This window comes from Podarcis raffonei, chromosome 7 (assembly GCF_027172205.1).
Source record: "Podarcis raffonei isolate rPodRaf1 chromosome 7, rPodRaf1.pri, whole genome shotgun sequence".
NCBI classification, from domain to species: domain Eukaryota; kingdom Metazoa; phylum Chordata; class Lepidosauria; order Squamata; family Lacertidae; genus Podarcis; species Podarcis raffonei.
The window spans coordinates 72,734,038-72,751,163 of NC_070608.1; the positions used below are offsets into that span (position 1 = coordinate 72,734,038).

Here is a 17,126-nt window from a genome sequence, read left to right on the forward strand (position 1 = left end):
CCGGAGGACTCCCAAGAGAGAGGGGAGAGGAGAGGAGGCTGAGGGAACACTACACAAGGGAGGGTGATCGAAAAGGAGTGTCGGGTCTGCAGACAAGGGGTGACATAACTGGGCTCCTGAGCCCCACAGGGGTGCCACAGAAAGAAGAAGGTAATTAGTCAATGGAGCCATGGACTTAGAAAGGTTGAAAAACTCTGGCTTATGCAATATATATGGGGCTTACTGTATATTTCCTCTCCAAAAAGAATTCAGCCCAGTTACAGGGGAAGGAAACTGGCAACTGTGAAACCACATTTCAGAGACAGACCAATATGCTTTGGTGCATGGGGAGGGGGGTGAATCTCACTCAAAATGCCCCAATCCATGGCAATACAAGTAGTCTGCTAAATAAATGATAGCATTCACCTCTTTAACATTAGGCCAAAATCTGCTGCCTGAAGCACCCTTCCTCAACCTGCATAATAGTAGGGGCAGCACTTACCACAGTTAATGTGCCTTCAGATGAAAGAGTTAAAATGGCAAGGCCAATTACAAAGGCATTAATAACCTCCTGCTGTTCTTTGCCCACTCAGACGTAGGACCTGTACCCATACTGTCCACTTTTTCAAGCTCCAAACTAGGATGTGTGTCTTCTGGGAGCCGTGCTTCGCTCTCAGCCCTAGAAAGCACTTTTCTGGGGCAAGAGAGTGAGGTTAAGCCACCCAAATGGCCGCTATGATCTTGCGCAAAAAACCGGGCTGTCCCATTTTCCCCAGGGCACTTGGGAGGTACGATGTACCCAGTCGTGTTTTTCCCTACTGCCCATTTCTAAAATGCCCTTTAGCCTCCCTTTAAAATCCTTGTTTCATTTGATGTACGTATCGCATTTCATTCGAAAAACAGTAATTCCAATTATATTTCAATATTGATCTATGGACCAGAGTACAAATAATGCACATTGCAATTTAAGGAAAACCTCCCCCCTCTTGCATCGGAGCCAACTCCTAGGGACTAAGAACTCCTAGGGGCCATCAAATATTTGAGGGGGCTGTGCCCCCCAAAGTTAATGAGCATTGCCCTTCAAGTGGTGTTTGTGCACCATGCCATATGACTACTTATATAGGGTGGGGCTTACATACCCCCTCCCCAATATTTTATTCAAGTTGGCACCCCTACCCCCTCTCAACAGGAGCATTTGGTCCAGAATTTAAAATTACAGAACTGTAGCACTGCTCTGAAGTGTGGGATATGCAAGCACAGTGCATCCCTTCTCCACCCAGCAAACCGCTCTGCCACTTAAGGCAGAACAAACAGACTTAAAACACACTTACTCTGCATTTACAGGAGTGGCCTGGGACATTCATCTCCTTCCACCACCACCACCCCACCCCCTTTGAATTTCTGGCTATCTGCTATGATCACCACGCTTGGGGTCATTCCTGTCACATTAAGAAGACTATCACAGGGATCTTATTTAAAGAATGATCTGAAAGAATCTTCTTGAGAGCTCTCCATTTTGCAGAATAAGGAGGGAAATAAGAATAAGTGGCAGACTCTTGAAACTGTAGCGCTGCTGTCTGCAGGCAGAGTGTCAAGTTGTCGAATGCTCTTCCATTTTTATTTTAAAGAAAGTTTGTTGCATGTATTAGCTGCACCAGAAAGAGGGCCGTCTAATGTATGCTCGTTTGCTGCATGCAAGGTGCTGTTGATTTTAAAGAGCATTCAAAAATATTTTTGGCGCTCACCCAAGCTGCAGTTTTCAGTGGTGTTGTCCAGGTATCTGTTTCTGTGTCATTATACCTGCTCATCCTATGTAATTTGGTTCTGGAAGCTCAAAAGACTTAAGCTTGGGTAAAATACACATAAACACACACACAGAGAGAGCGAAAAATGAGGTGGAAATGAGGTGACAATTACAATGTGGCTTGCACTAATTCAGCCTGCTAGTCAGGGATTCAAGTTCTGAATGCACCTCCTGCATCTAGAAATCTATCGAAGCAAGAGAAACATGCTGTTCCAACCCTTTCCCACCTGTGCTGGTGTTTCAGAGAGTTTTTAACACAGGGAAGAATGTTTAAAAATGTGATATCCCACCAACCACTGCTGCCTCATGGGATGCAATCCATTCTCCCCTGTGTTACTTCAGATGTTGAGATAAATCACAGAGACTGAATCCTGGGATCTTATCTTTGCAAAATAGGAGGCTCTCACCCCCGCCTCCTTCCATAGCTTAGTAGTACACTTAAGCTTTCTAAAGAAGAAGTGTTACATTGTGCTGTAGAATTTGCTTCCAGCAAATATGAGGAAGAGTGTTAAGAGATACCTGCCTGGTGAGCCAGAATAATATTTTAGCTTATTCCTGAACTGAGAAAAACGAAACAAAATGAAAAGGAAGAAGTGGGAAATGGTGTCTCGCAATTTGTTTGGCTTCCCAAAACGCTTCTGATACCCTCCGATGCATTGCTAAAGGACTCGTTGATTCTTCAAAAGATTTGATCTACAAAGCACGGGGCACTGGGTGCACCACTGAAAGGGATTAGAAACTGGCTGGCAAGGCAAGGAATAAAAACGATTTTTCTAAAAAGGTAACAGTATAATAAGCAGAAAAGTAACAAGCCGGGTGGTGCTCTAAGGGTGAGTCAGGGCTCGCTTTAATTGTACCTCAGAATCCTTTGAAGGCTGTGCGGTTTCTAAACCGGCTAAATGTTGAGATGAAACAGAAGGGAAAGGCCCTTAATGTATTCAAATGGATTGGAACGGATTAAGTCTTCCAGCTGATTAGAAGCTCATACATTTCAGCACGGCAAAGTGGAAGGCAAGGAAGCTACAGCAAAGAACCCACCATGCCTTTAAAGCTGGCCAAATTATTCATTACAAACTTATCGAATTCAATAGACTGAATCCCATCTCCTGCTTTAATTATCCATCATTTTATCGGCGATGAATGAAACTGTGCTTTGCCTGAGCCTCTAGCAAGAGTGCGAGTGTTCTGGTGGCAAGTGGTAGTGTTTCAGGACTTCTTTGCAAAAGACCCCAAGTCTAAAGTTTAGGAAAAAATACCTTCTACCTTGAATACCAATTGCAGATTGACTGATGGATAAGCAGAACTTGGCAATGCAGTTAGGTAATTTTAGTCTTCAGATTTACCTGTTTTACAGAGGTTTCTTCCCCAGAGTGTAGTGTCCTGCTTTATTTTGGGAGTCCTGCATATTTTAGGGTTGCCATGTGTCTGGACATATCTGGAATAGTGCAGTTGGCAGCAGTGTGGAGGTGGAAATCAGTCCAATGTCTGGGAACACCTGGACACATGGCAGCCCATGTTGGAAGTTTCATTTCCCCCCGATTTCCTGGCCTTTGTTTTTGCGATTTTGCCCAAAAAGCTCAGCAATTTTAGGCAAAACTTAAAGAAGCTCAACAACTTTGCCAAAAAAGCTCAGCAACTTTTCTGTCTGGATTTTCTTTTCTTTTCTTTTCAATAAATTTTTATTGATTTTCCAACATAAATTATAACACATCACAACTTACAATACAAAGACAAACAAACATATAAACATGTATAATTTCAAAACCTTTCTTTCTTAAACCCAATTTCATCGACTTCCCCATGCCTCCCTTTTCTGCATCCCCATTTTAAATTTTTTTAGCAACCCCTAATCTCAATTACTTATAATTCGCTTTCTTTGACCTTTTTCTCTTACCCAAATCATTTATCGCTGCAAATCTGTTTTGCCTTACCCAAGACATTTTAGCATGGATTTTCACTGTTTGGAACATGGCAGCCCTAGTGTATTGTGATGAGTGAAACCCTGGACATTTGCCCCAAAGTCCTGCTCCAACAATATTGTTAGCTCACTAATTGCCTGCCCTTCACCCGAAGGTCCCAAGGCAGGTTACAACATTAAAACACAATATTTCAAAGATGCCAGGGGTTTAAGCTGTGACCTTCTGCATGCAGAACACATGCTCTGCAACTGAGTCACAGCCTTTCCTCAGACACAAAAGAGCCATCAAAAGTAGTAGTCCTCCATCTTTTCCTCCCCCTGCTTCCCTGGCCATGTGTCAGATATGATGTGGTACCATCACTAATTTTACCCACAAAGATCAACCAGTGAAGAGGAGTGGAAGCAGGAAAATACAAAGGAGATTCTGACTAAGCAACAGGAGAAACTTTCTGATAGTAACAGCTGTTCGACAGTGGAATGGTCTTCCTCTGGAGGTTGTGGACTCTCCTTCCTTGGAGGTTTTTAAACACATATTGGAGGGCCATCTGTCATGGATGCTTTAGCTGAGATTCCTGCATTGCAGGGGGTTGGACTAGATGACGCTAGGGGTCCCTTCCAGCTCTATGATTCTATGATGTCATATCCCACAAAGAGAGGAAGAGAGAATGAGGAGACATGGGCCTATAGTTTTTTGTAGCCATGTTGCATCCCCAGGGACAACTATTTTTGCCTTCTGAATCAAATTCTAAATCTATACAGTAGTACCTTGGTTTTCGAACGTAATCCATTCCGGAAGACTGTTTGACTTCCAAAACGTTTGAAAACCGAAGCATTTACTTCCAGAAGCATTTACTTATGGGAAACTCATGTGGCATGAACGTTTGACTTCCGAAAAGTGTTCAAAAATTGAATCAGCTACTTCCAGGTTTTCGGCGTTCGAAAACTGAAACGTTCGACTTCCGAGACATTCAAAAACCGAGGTAGCACTGTACTTAAAATAATAGCATTTATATGGAACTCATTACTGTTTTCTACTATTTATAAGGAAACTGCATGTTACCTGATCTTCAGTATATTTCATATATGGGCACAAATTGCAATAAAAAGAGCAAAGTTCATCAATCCATGTCTGCACCGTTCTCAGCAAGTATACACAAGGTTACACATGAGGAAGGGATGCCTCATTCTCTACAATGAGAATAAAGTCTTGGAGACTGACTGAGGGCTGATTCATACCCACAAAACTTATGTGTGACTGAAACAACCATCTACCTTACAGGCACAGTCAGCCGAGAGCCCGAATGTGCTGCAGCTCCCTATTGAATGCAAAATCTTTTGGCAAACCCAGATTTGCTGTCACATAATGTGTGAAAAGACTACATTCAGCATTCAAATCCCACAGGGGGAAATAAAGAAACACATGCAAGCATTAGCACGGTAACTTCGCATTTGTGGCCACTAATTCAATCTCCTCGTTAAAATGTCTACTCTACCACATAAGGCAAAATCACAGTCATTGTAAGAGGGAAGAAATACGATGCACTGTTCAGCGGCGGATTTGGGAACGTTTAGATACTACCCCATTTTTCTTTCGTATTAACCTCCAAGGAAGATGCTGAAGAGGTTTTCTTTTAAAGAAACACGAACAGTGATTTCACAAGGCACAGTATAAATGATGGAGAAAAGCGGATAGCCTTGAGCTGGAATTTAGAAGGCTAATTCTTGCTGAATAGCAAGAACAACAAAAGGAGGGGCACAACTTCTTTCCATCAGAATCATCATGGCTTGCGTCTCACTAAGGTAGCAAACTTGCATAAGGCCCTTCAGCAGAAATCACTGTAGGTCAGTGCTGGAGAATGTGCTTTGCATCTAAAAGGTCCCCAAGTTCAGTTCTGGGTATCTAGAAAAGAGAGAGCTCTCTGGAGCAGTGTAACTTCCATTACTTTCCCCAACCTGGTAGGTTCTAGATCTTTTGTGCTACAACTGCAGCTCCAGTCAGCAATGGAAGTCCCAAATATATGGTGAGCATGCAAGGGTAAGGAAGATCCCTACATTCCTTTACCACTTCCGACATCAGGTGGGGCTGCAGATGACTGAATGTACAAAATAATTTTTAAAAAATCCTCTACCTAGGAAACCAGGACAGAGACTTCTGTCCTGGAATTCTCTGTGACATACTAGTTTTGTAGGCAGAGGGACGCCTAAAGTACATACCAAAAGTGCTATCTTTCTAGAAAAAGAGGTGCCATAATAATAATAGTAGTAATAATAATAATAATTTATTAATTATTCCCTGCCCATCTGGCTGGGTTTCCCCATCCACTCTGGGCGGCTCCCAACAGAATATTAAAACACAATAAAACATCAAACATTAAAAATTTCTCTAAACAGGGCAGATTTCAGATGTCTTCCAAAAGTCATATAGTTGTGTATTTCCTTGAGATCTGATGGGAGGGCATTCCACAGGGCGGGCACCACAATTGAGAAGGCCTTCTGCCTGGTTCCCTGTAACCTCACTTCTCGCAGTGAGGGAACCTCCAGAAGGACCTTGGAGCTGGACCTCAGTGTCCAGGCTGAACAATAGAGGTGGAGACGCTCCTTCAGGACTGAGTTCCCCCTATATATTATAATCAGGGAAAACCGCCTAGAACTGAAAACAAGAACCTTCTTTTCTGTATGCGGGTGATGGTATCATATGTGGATATAGGGGAGCATATCAGGTTCTGTCACACTGGGTGCCAAAGCTCAGGGGCACTGCAAGAGTTGCCACAGTTATTATTTAGAATGGATCATGAGAAGCCGGGATGTGTGTGTGTAGATTTGGTATTGCACAACACACCACTGAAATTTGAGTCCCCCATGGTCGGCCACCAGTAGTGTCTGAACCCATTTTTATTTTGCTCACACCATGATATATTTTTGTCAATGTGAAATGAAATACAGCCTTGAAACTCTGTTCAGTATTTACAAGGGAAATTAGTGTCACTCAACTAATTCATGCAAGGAGGGGGCGTTTCAGGAGTTAATTTATGCAGGGAGAGGCATCTGGGTAACCTTGAGTCCTGCAGCTCAAAACTGTGTTGATTTAGCCCTTTGCTAGCCTCCATGTTTTGAGGATCTTGGAGCATCCATGACCCACCGGGCATCATGCAGAGGCACTGATGATATAAATTGGTACCCAGATGTCCTTGACTCTCCACCCAAGATTCTTTGTTTTAAAATGTGGGCTTCTATGACAAGAGATTCCAGAGGCAGAACAGAAAATTGGAGTTGTTAATAGGGCTACTTTGAAGCAGTGTATAATGCTTTCAGCATCCGAGATGACGGAACTATGTTTTATTTGAATAGGTACTTCTGTTGTGCAAGTTACAGCCACTGATGCGGATGACCCTTCCTATGGCAACAGTGCCAGAATCATCTATAGCATACTTCAAGGCCAACCATATTTCTCCGTGGAGCCAGAAACAGGTCAGGGATGCTGTTGCTATTTTTCTATATTTCAAGAAGGACTCAAATGCCTTTTTGCCAGTCACTCAGTGAAGCAGAGTACCTATAGCTGCATGCCATATTCTGGTAACTTCAGAAACTCTGAAGTGTGAGAAGTGTTAAAATGCAAATTTGATGACTGTAATCTGAATAAACCCTGGATGTATTAATTTTCTACTTTGAAAACAGAAAGGGGGTGGGGAAAATATAGGGGATGCAATGTAAGAGCTAATTTATATATAGTATACAGCGAGAGGTGGTAGATTTCTGGACTGTACCACTTCAGATTTATAAGCAAGGAAGGAGTGGGTTGTTTTTTAATGCTCTCCTGTGTAAAATGTCATCCGCATTTACTGAACTAGTAAATCGGATCGGTGGTTGGGTTCGAAAACCGAGGTACCACTGTTCTAGCTTATATGTCCCCCCTCCCTGAAAGGTTTGGAGAGTGACAACATGAGAACAGGCATTTTCTGTGGTGGCTCCCCATCAATGAAATGCTCTCTCCAAAGAGACTGCTTGGTGCCATCATTTCATGTCTTTACGTGCCAGCCAAAAACATTCCTCTCTACCCAGGCCATTGGCCATTAAATAAGCTATGGCCTGTTAAACATGGGGTGGAGGCTGTTATTATGATTATTTTATGATTATGTTTTTATTATTATGCTGCATGAATTATGTTCTTAATGTTAAACACTGTGCTGGGATCTTCGGTTAAAGGGCAGTATATAAAATGAAATAAATAATAATAATAATAATAATAATAATAATAATAATGCATGAATTATGCTGCTTGAATTATGTTCTTAATCTTAAACACTGCCCTAGGATCTTTGGTTAAAGGGCATTATATAAATTGAGGAAACACTAGTACTAATAATAATATTGCATGAATTATGATTCTTGAATTATGTTCTTAATGTTAGACACTGCCCTAGGATCTTTGGAGAAAGGGCAGTATAATAATAATAATAATAATAATAATAATAATAATAATAATAATAATACATGCAAAGAGTTTTGTACCCACTAATATATAGATTTTTCTCTACGTCTTGCTTTTGATCTCTCACCGTGTTGGCCAATCTTTTGCTGAACTATTCCTGATATTTTAAAACATACCCTCTCAATGTTATAATGGGTACATTATTTGTGTGTTTGTGTGTGTGACTTGCCGTGCAAAGGGAATGCCAGCAATGTTAACAAATGCTTGCTTGTTTTCTTCCAAGGCATCATCAGGACAGCTCTACCAAACATGAACAGGGAAAACCGAGAGCAGTACCAAGTTGTCATTCAGGCAAAAGACATGGGAGGCCAGATGGGTGGATTATCGGGGACCACAACAGTCAACATCACCCTGACTGATGTCAACGACAATCCGCCTCGATTCCCCCAGAGTAAGCTTCCTTTAATAGCCCTTCTGTACTACAAAAGCATCAGAATAAAAGAGTGAGGCGACTGCCATCTGGTTTAATTTAAAGCAAATCTAGATTATGGGGCACACACTCGAACACAAGGCTTATACATGGATTTATTCGCTGTTATTAAAAACAAAAATTAAATGAAATGGGGACATCCTTGTTTGGGGGAGGGGCAGCAGCAGACACAGTTGCAGGAACCCCACAATATTTCTTGGTATTTGGGGTGAAGGTGGGAATCGAGAAGGGGAGGGGGAAATAAGCACAGCTTTAAGAATGAATCATCCTTTCCTGCGACCTGGAGATTGATAATTTTATCAATTGAATTAACAAAACAAAAAAAGAGTGGAAGGGGTGAGTACAATGAACTCCCTGATTAAATGCTGAAGCAGGACACATCTAACCTGAGGGCAGAAGCTGCTTTTTAAAAAGCTAAGGAACTTTGTAAATACAAGGCTATCCACTTCACAGTTATGTGCATTTTAAGCCTATTGAAATCACGGAGGCATGAGTACCGGTGGAAAAGCCCCTTTGCAATGGCAATGCAATTTGTTGAAGTTTTCCCATGCTTTCTGGTCTCAAGAAGAGCTTGTGGATTTTACTTCAGAGCTTTCCCCAAGGAAGTTTGGAAAAATCAAGCCCTTGAAGCTGAACCCAAGCCCTTCCCACCAATGGGTTGGTATGGGGGGCTTCAGAAACTGCATATGTAAGGCCTGGTTGCTGCTGGATTCAGTTAATTCCTATGGAAGAACTTGAGAAACTCACACCTGTCAATCTGTTAAGCAGAGAAGCATTGGAAACTCCATTTCCTGGGCTCCCCTGAAGCAACGGGCTGTTTCTGAGAAGACTCAGAAGTATCCAGGCCCAACAATACCTTAAAAGACGAGGTCTTGAAAGCTGCTGAAGCCCACCAAACTAGCTCTCCCTATCATTCCTACAACCCTGTCCTTTGCCATGGAAAGTGGAGAATTGCAATCGAATGGCACCAAGATGGGTCATTACAAGATGGGTCATGACTCCTGAATTTGAGCATCATTACTAGTGGGTGGCGCTGTGGGTAAAATCTCAGTGCCTAGGACTTGCCGATCGCATGGTCGGTGGTTCGAATCCCCGATGCGGGGTGAGCTCCCGTCTTTCGGTCCCAGCTCCTGCCCACCTAGCAGTTTGAAAGCACCCTTAAGTGCAAGTAGATAAATAGGTACCGCTTTATAGCGGGAAGGTAAACGGCGTTTCCGTGTGCTGCGCTGGTGCTGGCTCGCCAGAGCAGCTTCGTCATGCTGGCCACGTGACCCGGAAGTGTCTCCGGACAGCGCTGGCCCCCGGCCTCTTAAGTGAGATGGGCGCACAACCCTAGAGTCGGACACGACTGGCCTGTAAGGGCAGGGGTACCTTTACCTTTACCTTTTACTAGGCCAAAAGGGACGCGGGTGGCGCTGTGGTCTAAACCACTGAGCCTAGGGCTTGCCGAACAGAAGGTCAGCGGTTCAAATCCCTGCAACGATGTGAGCTCCCATTGCTCGGTCCCAGCTCCTGCCAACCTAGCAGTTCAAAAGCACTTCAAAGTACAAGTAGATAAATAGGTAACGCTCTGGCGGGAAGGTAAACGGCATTTCTGTGCATTGCTCTGGTTCGCCAGAAGCAGCTTAGTCATGCTGGCCACATGACCTGGAAAAACTGTCTGTGGACAAACATCGGCTCCCTTGGACAGTAAAGTGAGATGAGCTCTGCAACCCCAGAGTCGTTCGCGACTGGACTTAACTGTCAGGGGTCCTTTACCTTTACCTTTTTACTAGGTCAAAGCGGTTCTAACACCAAGCTGGATTACAGTTTAAAAGCTTTTTTAAAGAAGAAGAAGGGGGGGGGAGAGGAGGAGGCGGAGGAGGAGGAGGAGGAGGAGGAGGAGGAGGAGGAGGAGGAGGAGGAAAGAAAGAAGATAACATACAGAGCACCACAATTCCTATGCTCAGCAGATTAATTCCTCCGATTAGACTAAACAACACAAACTTTTAAATTTATTTTAATTTGTAAGCTCTTCACTAGACTCCATACTAAAGAAATAGATATGACAAAAATGACTTTTCCAGAATAGGGTGATTGGATGCAAAGGAGGAAATTGCACCTTTATTAATCATACAATGACTTTGCATGAGAAGCCATTGTGGCAGGCAGGGGCACCAAATTGGCCCCAGCATCGTGACATCGCAGCAGCACGCTAGTTGGGGCATGGATGAAGATGTCGTGCCCAAGCCAGGAAGATGGGTGTGGAGGGCACATTCTGCTGTATGTGCTTCCGACCTAGTAAATAATCAGGTTACTGTGCTAAAGTCAATGAGGTTACAGACATACACACAACACGCAGCAGGATAAAGGCATGTATCTGGCCTACTGAACTGCACAGAACTCCTCTCACACTCTCTTAACTTGCTTGCCATCTCTCTCGCCATATGCTTTTTTTGAAAATTACTGAGCACCACCCAGGCGATCGGATCTGGGCCCCGATGTGCAAGGCACTGCCCTGGAAGCACCAGTGCCATGGCTGAGCATCCATCCAATTCTGTGCAGCTTTTACTATGCATTGGCTCAAGTTGCGAGGAAAGGCCCGTGGTAATATTGAGGTTCATGTCATGGTCAAACATAGACTTCAATGGACATTTCAAACCTCCCTCCTCTACACAGACACACTTGCACACACACACACATATTCTCATTTGAACTTAGCATCCACATGTCAATTTTGGTTAGACTTGCACTCTCTAGAATAATTCTTTTGACTTATTAACTTTGTAGATGGACTCATGCACAGAGAGAGACACATAGCCTGAGAGAGGAAGAAATAGGAGCATAGCCCCCACCTCCAGCTGTCCCATGGATGCAAATTCTATGTGTCATTATTTTTAACAACTTTAAGATCTGCTGCAAGTTGTGTGAGGTGATATTCAGTCTTAGCATACCATAACGTAAAAGAGAGGTGCCTGGAATATTTGTATTGACATATTTATTAATCCGCAAAAGGCCTGTTCAATCCTTCTTCGGTGAAATATCTGGAAAAGAGAACCCCTTTTAAAAATATTGTTGGAGGCCTAACATATGCATACTGAATTAAAGTAAATAAATGTTACTAAAAGCACATTAGTGAAAGTACTACTCAATTTTTTAAACCCTGCCTCCTGAGCTACCAAGGGTTGTTTTTTTTTTTTAAGAAAACAATGACAACCAGGCTTAAAAATGCCTCCTGAATAACATTGTCTATACAGTGGATGCTCAGGTTTTGAACGTGATCCGTGCAGGATGCACATTCACAGCTCGAAGTGTTCGTAACCTGCAGCGGCGCTTCTGCACATGTGCGGGTTGTGATTTAGTGCTTCTGCTCATGCGCAATCGTCAAAACCTGGAAGTAACCCGTTCCGGTACTTCTGGGTTTCGGCGGTCCGTAACCTGAAAAAACGCAACCTGAAGTGTCTGTAACCCAAGGTATGACTGTATTGAAAAAGCACAAGGAAAACAGAGGGAGTTTGTATTTTGTAATATATTGAATCTTTCTCTCCCCCCCCCCCCCCCAGAAAGCATATTTTAGAGAGACTGAAAACTCTCGGTATCGAGAAACAGTTTCCTTTGTGTTTTCCATTTGTTTGGTGCCGTCACATTCTTCTGCAACCCTTTGATAACATACCAAAGGTGGCTGATTTTTGCAGTACCCATTATTTCACCATTATCAGTTGAATGATTTTGCTTGTTTAAATTGAGTTATTATTGCTCCCAAGTGTCAAAAGGAATACAAGAATCTGAGATTACTATGGTAACATTGACTTTGACTCTTGTTCAGAAGCTTTAGAAGGAAGGGTGCATCTGATAGGAAAGGAAGGTCCAGATCTTCCCGTTCCAGTGTCAAGATCAAGCCACAGAATAGCAGGTTCTGCACCACTGCAATAACATACGAGGGAATAGAGTTTACACACTGTCATGGTGTATAATGCCGCAATGTAATTCTCTATGTCAAAGACCCTTTCTGTACTGTTATCTACAAGTAAGTTCCACTCAGCAAAGTTCCTTTCTAATGTATTTAAAAGTTTGCCATTGAATGGTCTTACATATTTGTATTGTTTCCTCTTGATAAAGACTTGGCTCTTTACTTATCATTGAACTGCCAACAAGTAACTTAAAGACTTGACAGTGCTTTCCTTGTCCACATTGGACAGGTTGGAGTGGTAACTGCATTTTAAATTATACAGGTTGGTAGCCATGTTGGTCTGCCGTAGTCAAAACAAAATAAAAAAAAATTATTCCAGTAGCACCTTAGAGACCAACTAAGTTTGTTATTGATATAAGCTTTCGTGTGCATGCACACTTCTTCAGATTGGTCTTCAGAAAAAGTGTGCATGCACCCGAAAGCTTATACCAATAACAAACTTAGTTGGTCTCTACTGGAAGGAATTTTTCAAATTTTGTTTAAATTATACAAAAATTGCCACGAGTCAGGGCTGAAAACAACAACAACAACAACAACCGGAATGCAATACAGAAAAGAGTCGATAAAGATTTTGCAAGAACAGTGTCTGTGTCCATATGTGAATGAACACAGGGTGGCAATTCTGATTGGGATGGCTAATCTGGAAGATATCTAAGAGTTGGAGCCACAGACCAGGGTTATCCCAGCAATGCTATCATACATGGTCCCTGTGGCAAGGCACATACTATTTGCATGTACTCAACAGGTGAGCATAGGCCCAGACATTTTCCAGGAGGGTCAACTTGAGGCATGGAGATGGTCAACCTGATGGTGATGGTGTCACTAGATAAGTACTTCTAAATGCTGCTCACTGGATGGGGCATGTCTACAACCAGGAGGCAATAGTAAAGACGCAGGTGGCACTGTGGTCTAAACCACTGAGCTTGCCGATCAGAAGGTTGGCATTTTGAATCCCCACGATGGGGTGAGCTCCTGTTGCTCTGTCCCAGCTCCTGGCAACCTAGCAGTTCAAAAGCACACCAGTGCAAGTAGATAAATAGGTATTGCTGTGTGTTCTGTTGTGCCAGAAGCGGTTTAGTCATGCTGGCCACATGACCCGGAATAGCTGTCTGTGGACAAACACCGGCTCCCTCGGCCTGAAAGTGAGATGAGTGTGACAAACCCATAGTCGCCTTTGACTGGACTTAACCATCCAGGGGTCCTTTACCATTTTCATCTTAGTAATGTGTGCTTCATCTCTGAAGGCTGACTTGTCTATCGGTGACAAGATGTGGGAATGGCACATGCCATGTTATTGGTTCTCCATGCACACAGAGAGAGAATCCATTTGCTACTTCTGCACAGTTCACATAAAATGTGCATATAGAATGCAGGCAATATGTTTAGACCAATTTTAAGCACCGGCAGCAGAAAAGGGGGGGGGGGAGGTTAAGTGGGATAATGTTTCAGCTTTCTGATCTTATTGTAATCAAGTTTTCCTACAACTTAATGGAAAGTAAACTGTAATCTGCATAGGTAAAGGTAAAGGTACCCCTGCCCGTACACGGACCAGTCTTGTCAGACTCTAGGGTTGTGCGCCCATCTCACTCAAGAGGCCGGGGGCCAGCGCTGTCCGCAGACACATCTGGGTCACGTGGCCAGCGTGACGAAGCTGCTCTGGCGAGCCAGAGCCACACATGGAAACGCCGTTTACCTTCCCGCTAGTAAGCGGTCTCTATTTATCTACTTGCACCCGGGGGTGCTTTCGAACTGCTAGATTGGCAGGCGCTGGGACCGAGCAACGGGAGCGCACCCCGCCGTGGGGATTCGAACCGCCGACCTTTCGATCGGCAAGCCCTAGGCGCTGAGGCTTTTGCCCACAGCCCCACCCGCGTCCCGTAATCTGCATAGCTGCAATCATAACCCTTTAACCATGAGCATTTTGATTTTTTAAAAAATTGTTGCAGTGTACATTGTTTTCAGAGGAAAGTCTGCTTAGTTCCTATGAAAACAATGTTTTCTTCTGACTGATTGACATAGCTTATTTAGTATTTCCCCGCATATGTTTTGGTACTGGGATTGTGATTCGTATGAAAGCGAATAATACAGTATTCTAGACATCAGTATGTTATCAGCTGAAGGTTCACTCTCTGTTCTAAATAGATTTCCTGTATTTCATTTCATTTCCATTGTTATTTTGGTCACACGCTCCTTCCATCTACTGTAGAGGATGTTTGCTAAGTCCCTTCAGAGCAAATTTATATCTACAGATGCATACATAACCCAAACTCCCTCCTTCTGCAATGGGTTGTCTTTTTTTATTAAGCATTCCTCCCCTTTCCCTTGACAGACTCTTTATTAATGAGACTTATATCACGTTAAAAGTAACAAAACTAATGGGTTCATGAAAGGGCCTAAAAAGTGCTTGATTCATGGAGGTGCTGAAGGCCTTATTGATTCTTTCTTAAAAGAGGAATCAATAAAATTCATGTCAAATGTGAAATTGTACACTAAACTGCTCTTATCTCTTATCTGATTTGCTGACTTGACCATGTATCAAGGGTACTAATGAAATTGAACACCTCTTATGCAGTTATTATCAGAATGCTGTAATATTAATATCAATGAGGAAGGCTTATTCACACTTACGGGAAGCTCCCAAAGACATGAGAACTGTTTTCCAGCATCAATGTTAAACATAACTGGGGAGCATTTTTGGAAGCATGTGTATGTGTTTGAATATACACATAATTAGGTGAAATTTTACCTGCAGCCAAGCAACTGTTGGTGCTGTTGGGCAACTCATCTGCTCCTCCTTTGTTAAAAGTGCTTTAATGCCATGTTTGAAAGTGAACTTCAAATAAGACAGGCTTGCTGGATTAAAGGCATGACTTCGTGGATTCAGTCAACTTCAAAATGAGAAAGACTGGCATATATAGGATAAATTCTGGTGTGAAAAACTAATGTTCCAGAACTAAGACCTGCTTCAAGGCTTCCATTAATCATTCACTCATTCCACACTTTGCAATACATTTCACATCACTTTCCAAACCGCAAAAGTCCATTTTTAACTGGATTTGTTGCAGTAGGGTGGCAGAGCCCTTTAATCCACTTTAAATGTTCAAACCTAATGTTATGATAGGGGCTCGCTGTTGGAAAAGCCCATTGGGAAGTTGGACAGATAGAATAAGCCTTCTCGCATACAAGGTTCTCCAAAGTTATGTCTCTTGAATGAAATCAGTATAACCCAAAGTGTTACTTTCTTGAATTAATGGCTAAAGCTATGGAGTCATGAAACTGCAATCCTATACCTTGGAGTAAGCCCCAGTGAATTCAGTGGGATATTCTTCTGATTCTGGGTAGACATTATGGGATTCTGCTGTTAATCCCGCATGATTTGTAACTAACAAATGCTTATGTATTTCTGACTGTTTCTTCTTTACAGGCTCAGTCCACCTTCGTATCCCAGAATCCTCCCCGGTTGGCACTGCCATTGGAACCATAAAAGCCTCTGATGCAGACATTGGGAGGAACGCAGAACTTGAATACCGCATTATTGATGGTGATGGAAGGGATATGTTTGACATTGTTACACAGAAGGAGACACAGGAAGGAGTTATAACAGTGCGAAAGGTGTGTATTATCTCCATGAATTACTGGGCGCTTTAAAATAATCAGCTTTGAAATTATATTTTATATTTTGCAGGGTTGGAACCATTATTAAAAGTTTGTTGGTTGTCCAGAAATGCCATGTAGCTCTGTTTTAGATTCCACAGTTATAGCTGTGCAGTTATTTTAAGGTTATCAGATTTTTTTCAAAGAATCCGGGGACACTTCTCTTCTGTGGTCTCCTTTGTCGCCAGACCTTCCTCTGGGTCCTGGCCTGCTCTCTTGGAGCGCTAGGTGCCATGAAGTAGGCTCAGGTCAGGCCTGGAATCGGCCACGTGTCCTTGTCCTCCCGGTGCTCTCCTACCTCTCCTCCTCAGCGGTGGCGCCTGCAGCAGTGCGGCAAGGTCAGGGCTCCCCTCTTTTTTCTCCTTCCTCTTTCTCTCTCTTCCTTCTCCTTCTCCTCTCCCCTTTCTCCCTGCGTCGGCTCCAGGGTTTTCCTGGCCCCGGAGCACTGCTGGGCAGTCAACCGGGTGCTCTCGCTCCTGGCTTGATTTGGGTTGTGGGGTGTGCGTGTCAACGGTTCCCCCAGTGGACGTGCCAGGCGTCCCCGGTTCCCCCTTGGCAGTAGCAGCAGCAGCAGCAGCAGTCTCAGCAGCCCGGAGCCAGACTGGTAGCACAGTTGGCTCTGGCTGGCTTCAGGAGCTGCTTGCTGATGTGGCGCCTGCCATTTTGCCTCACCGGAAGTCCCCATATGATGTGTCTTGTGCCGTTGAACCAATCACGCAACATTCATTCCCGACTAATAAATCCAGAACACTTAAAATATAAATCCAGGGACATTAAATGAAATCCGGGGACATTCCAGGGAGGGATTTTGTGAATCTGGGGACTATCCCCAGGAAACGGGGACGTCTGGTAACCATAAGTTATTTGCCATACCTTTCAATTTAGCAAAGGTTGCTTATTGTA

The 17,126-nt window shown here is 43.3% G+C and overlaps 1 protein-coding gene across 8 annotated transcripts in view; it reads left to right on the forward strand.

Annotated features, from left to right (window-relative positions):
• CDH10 (cadherin 10) overlaps positions 1 to 17,126 on the forward strand; it is a 132,471-nt gene that overhangs the window by 96,093 nt on the left and 19,252 nt on the right. For all 8 annotated transcript variants that reach the window (XM_053397105.1, XM_053397102.1, XM_053397103.1 and 5 more), the window contains exons 4-6: positions 7,050 to 7,169; positions 8,414 to 8,581; positions 15,994 to 16,181. In XM_053397105.1, coding sequence (XP_053253080.1) covers positions 7,050 to 7,169; positions 8,414 to 8,581; positions 15,994 to 16,181 — 476 coding nt within the window. The remainder of the gene's footprint in view (positions 1 to 7,049; positions 7,170 to 8,413; positions 8,582 to 15,993; positions 16,182 to 17,126) is intronic.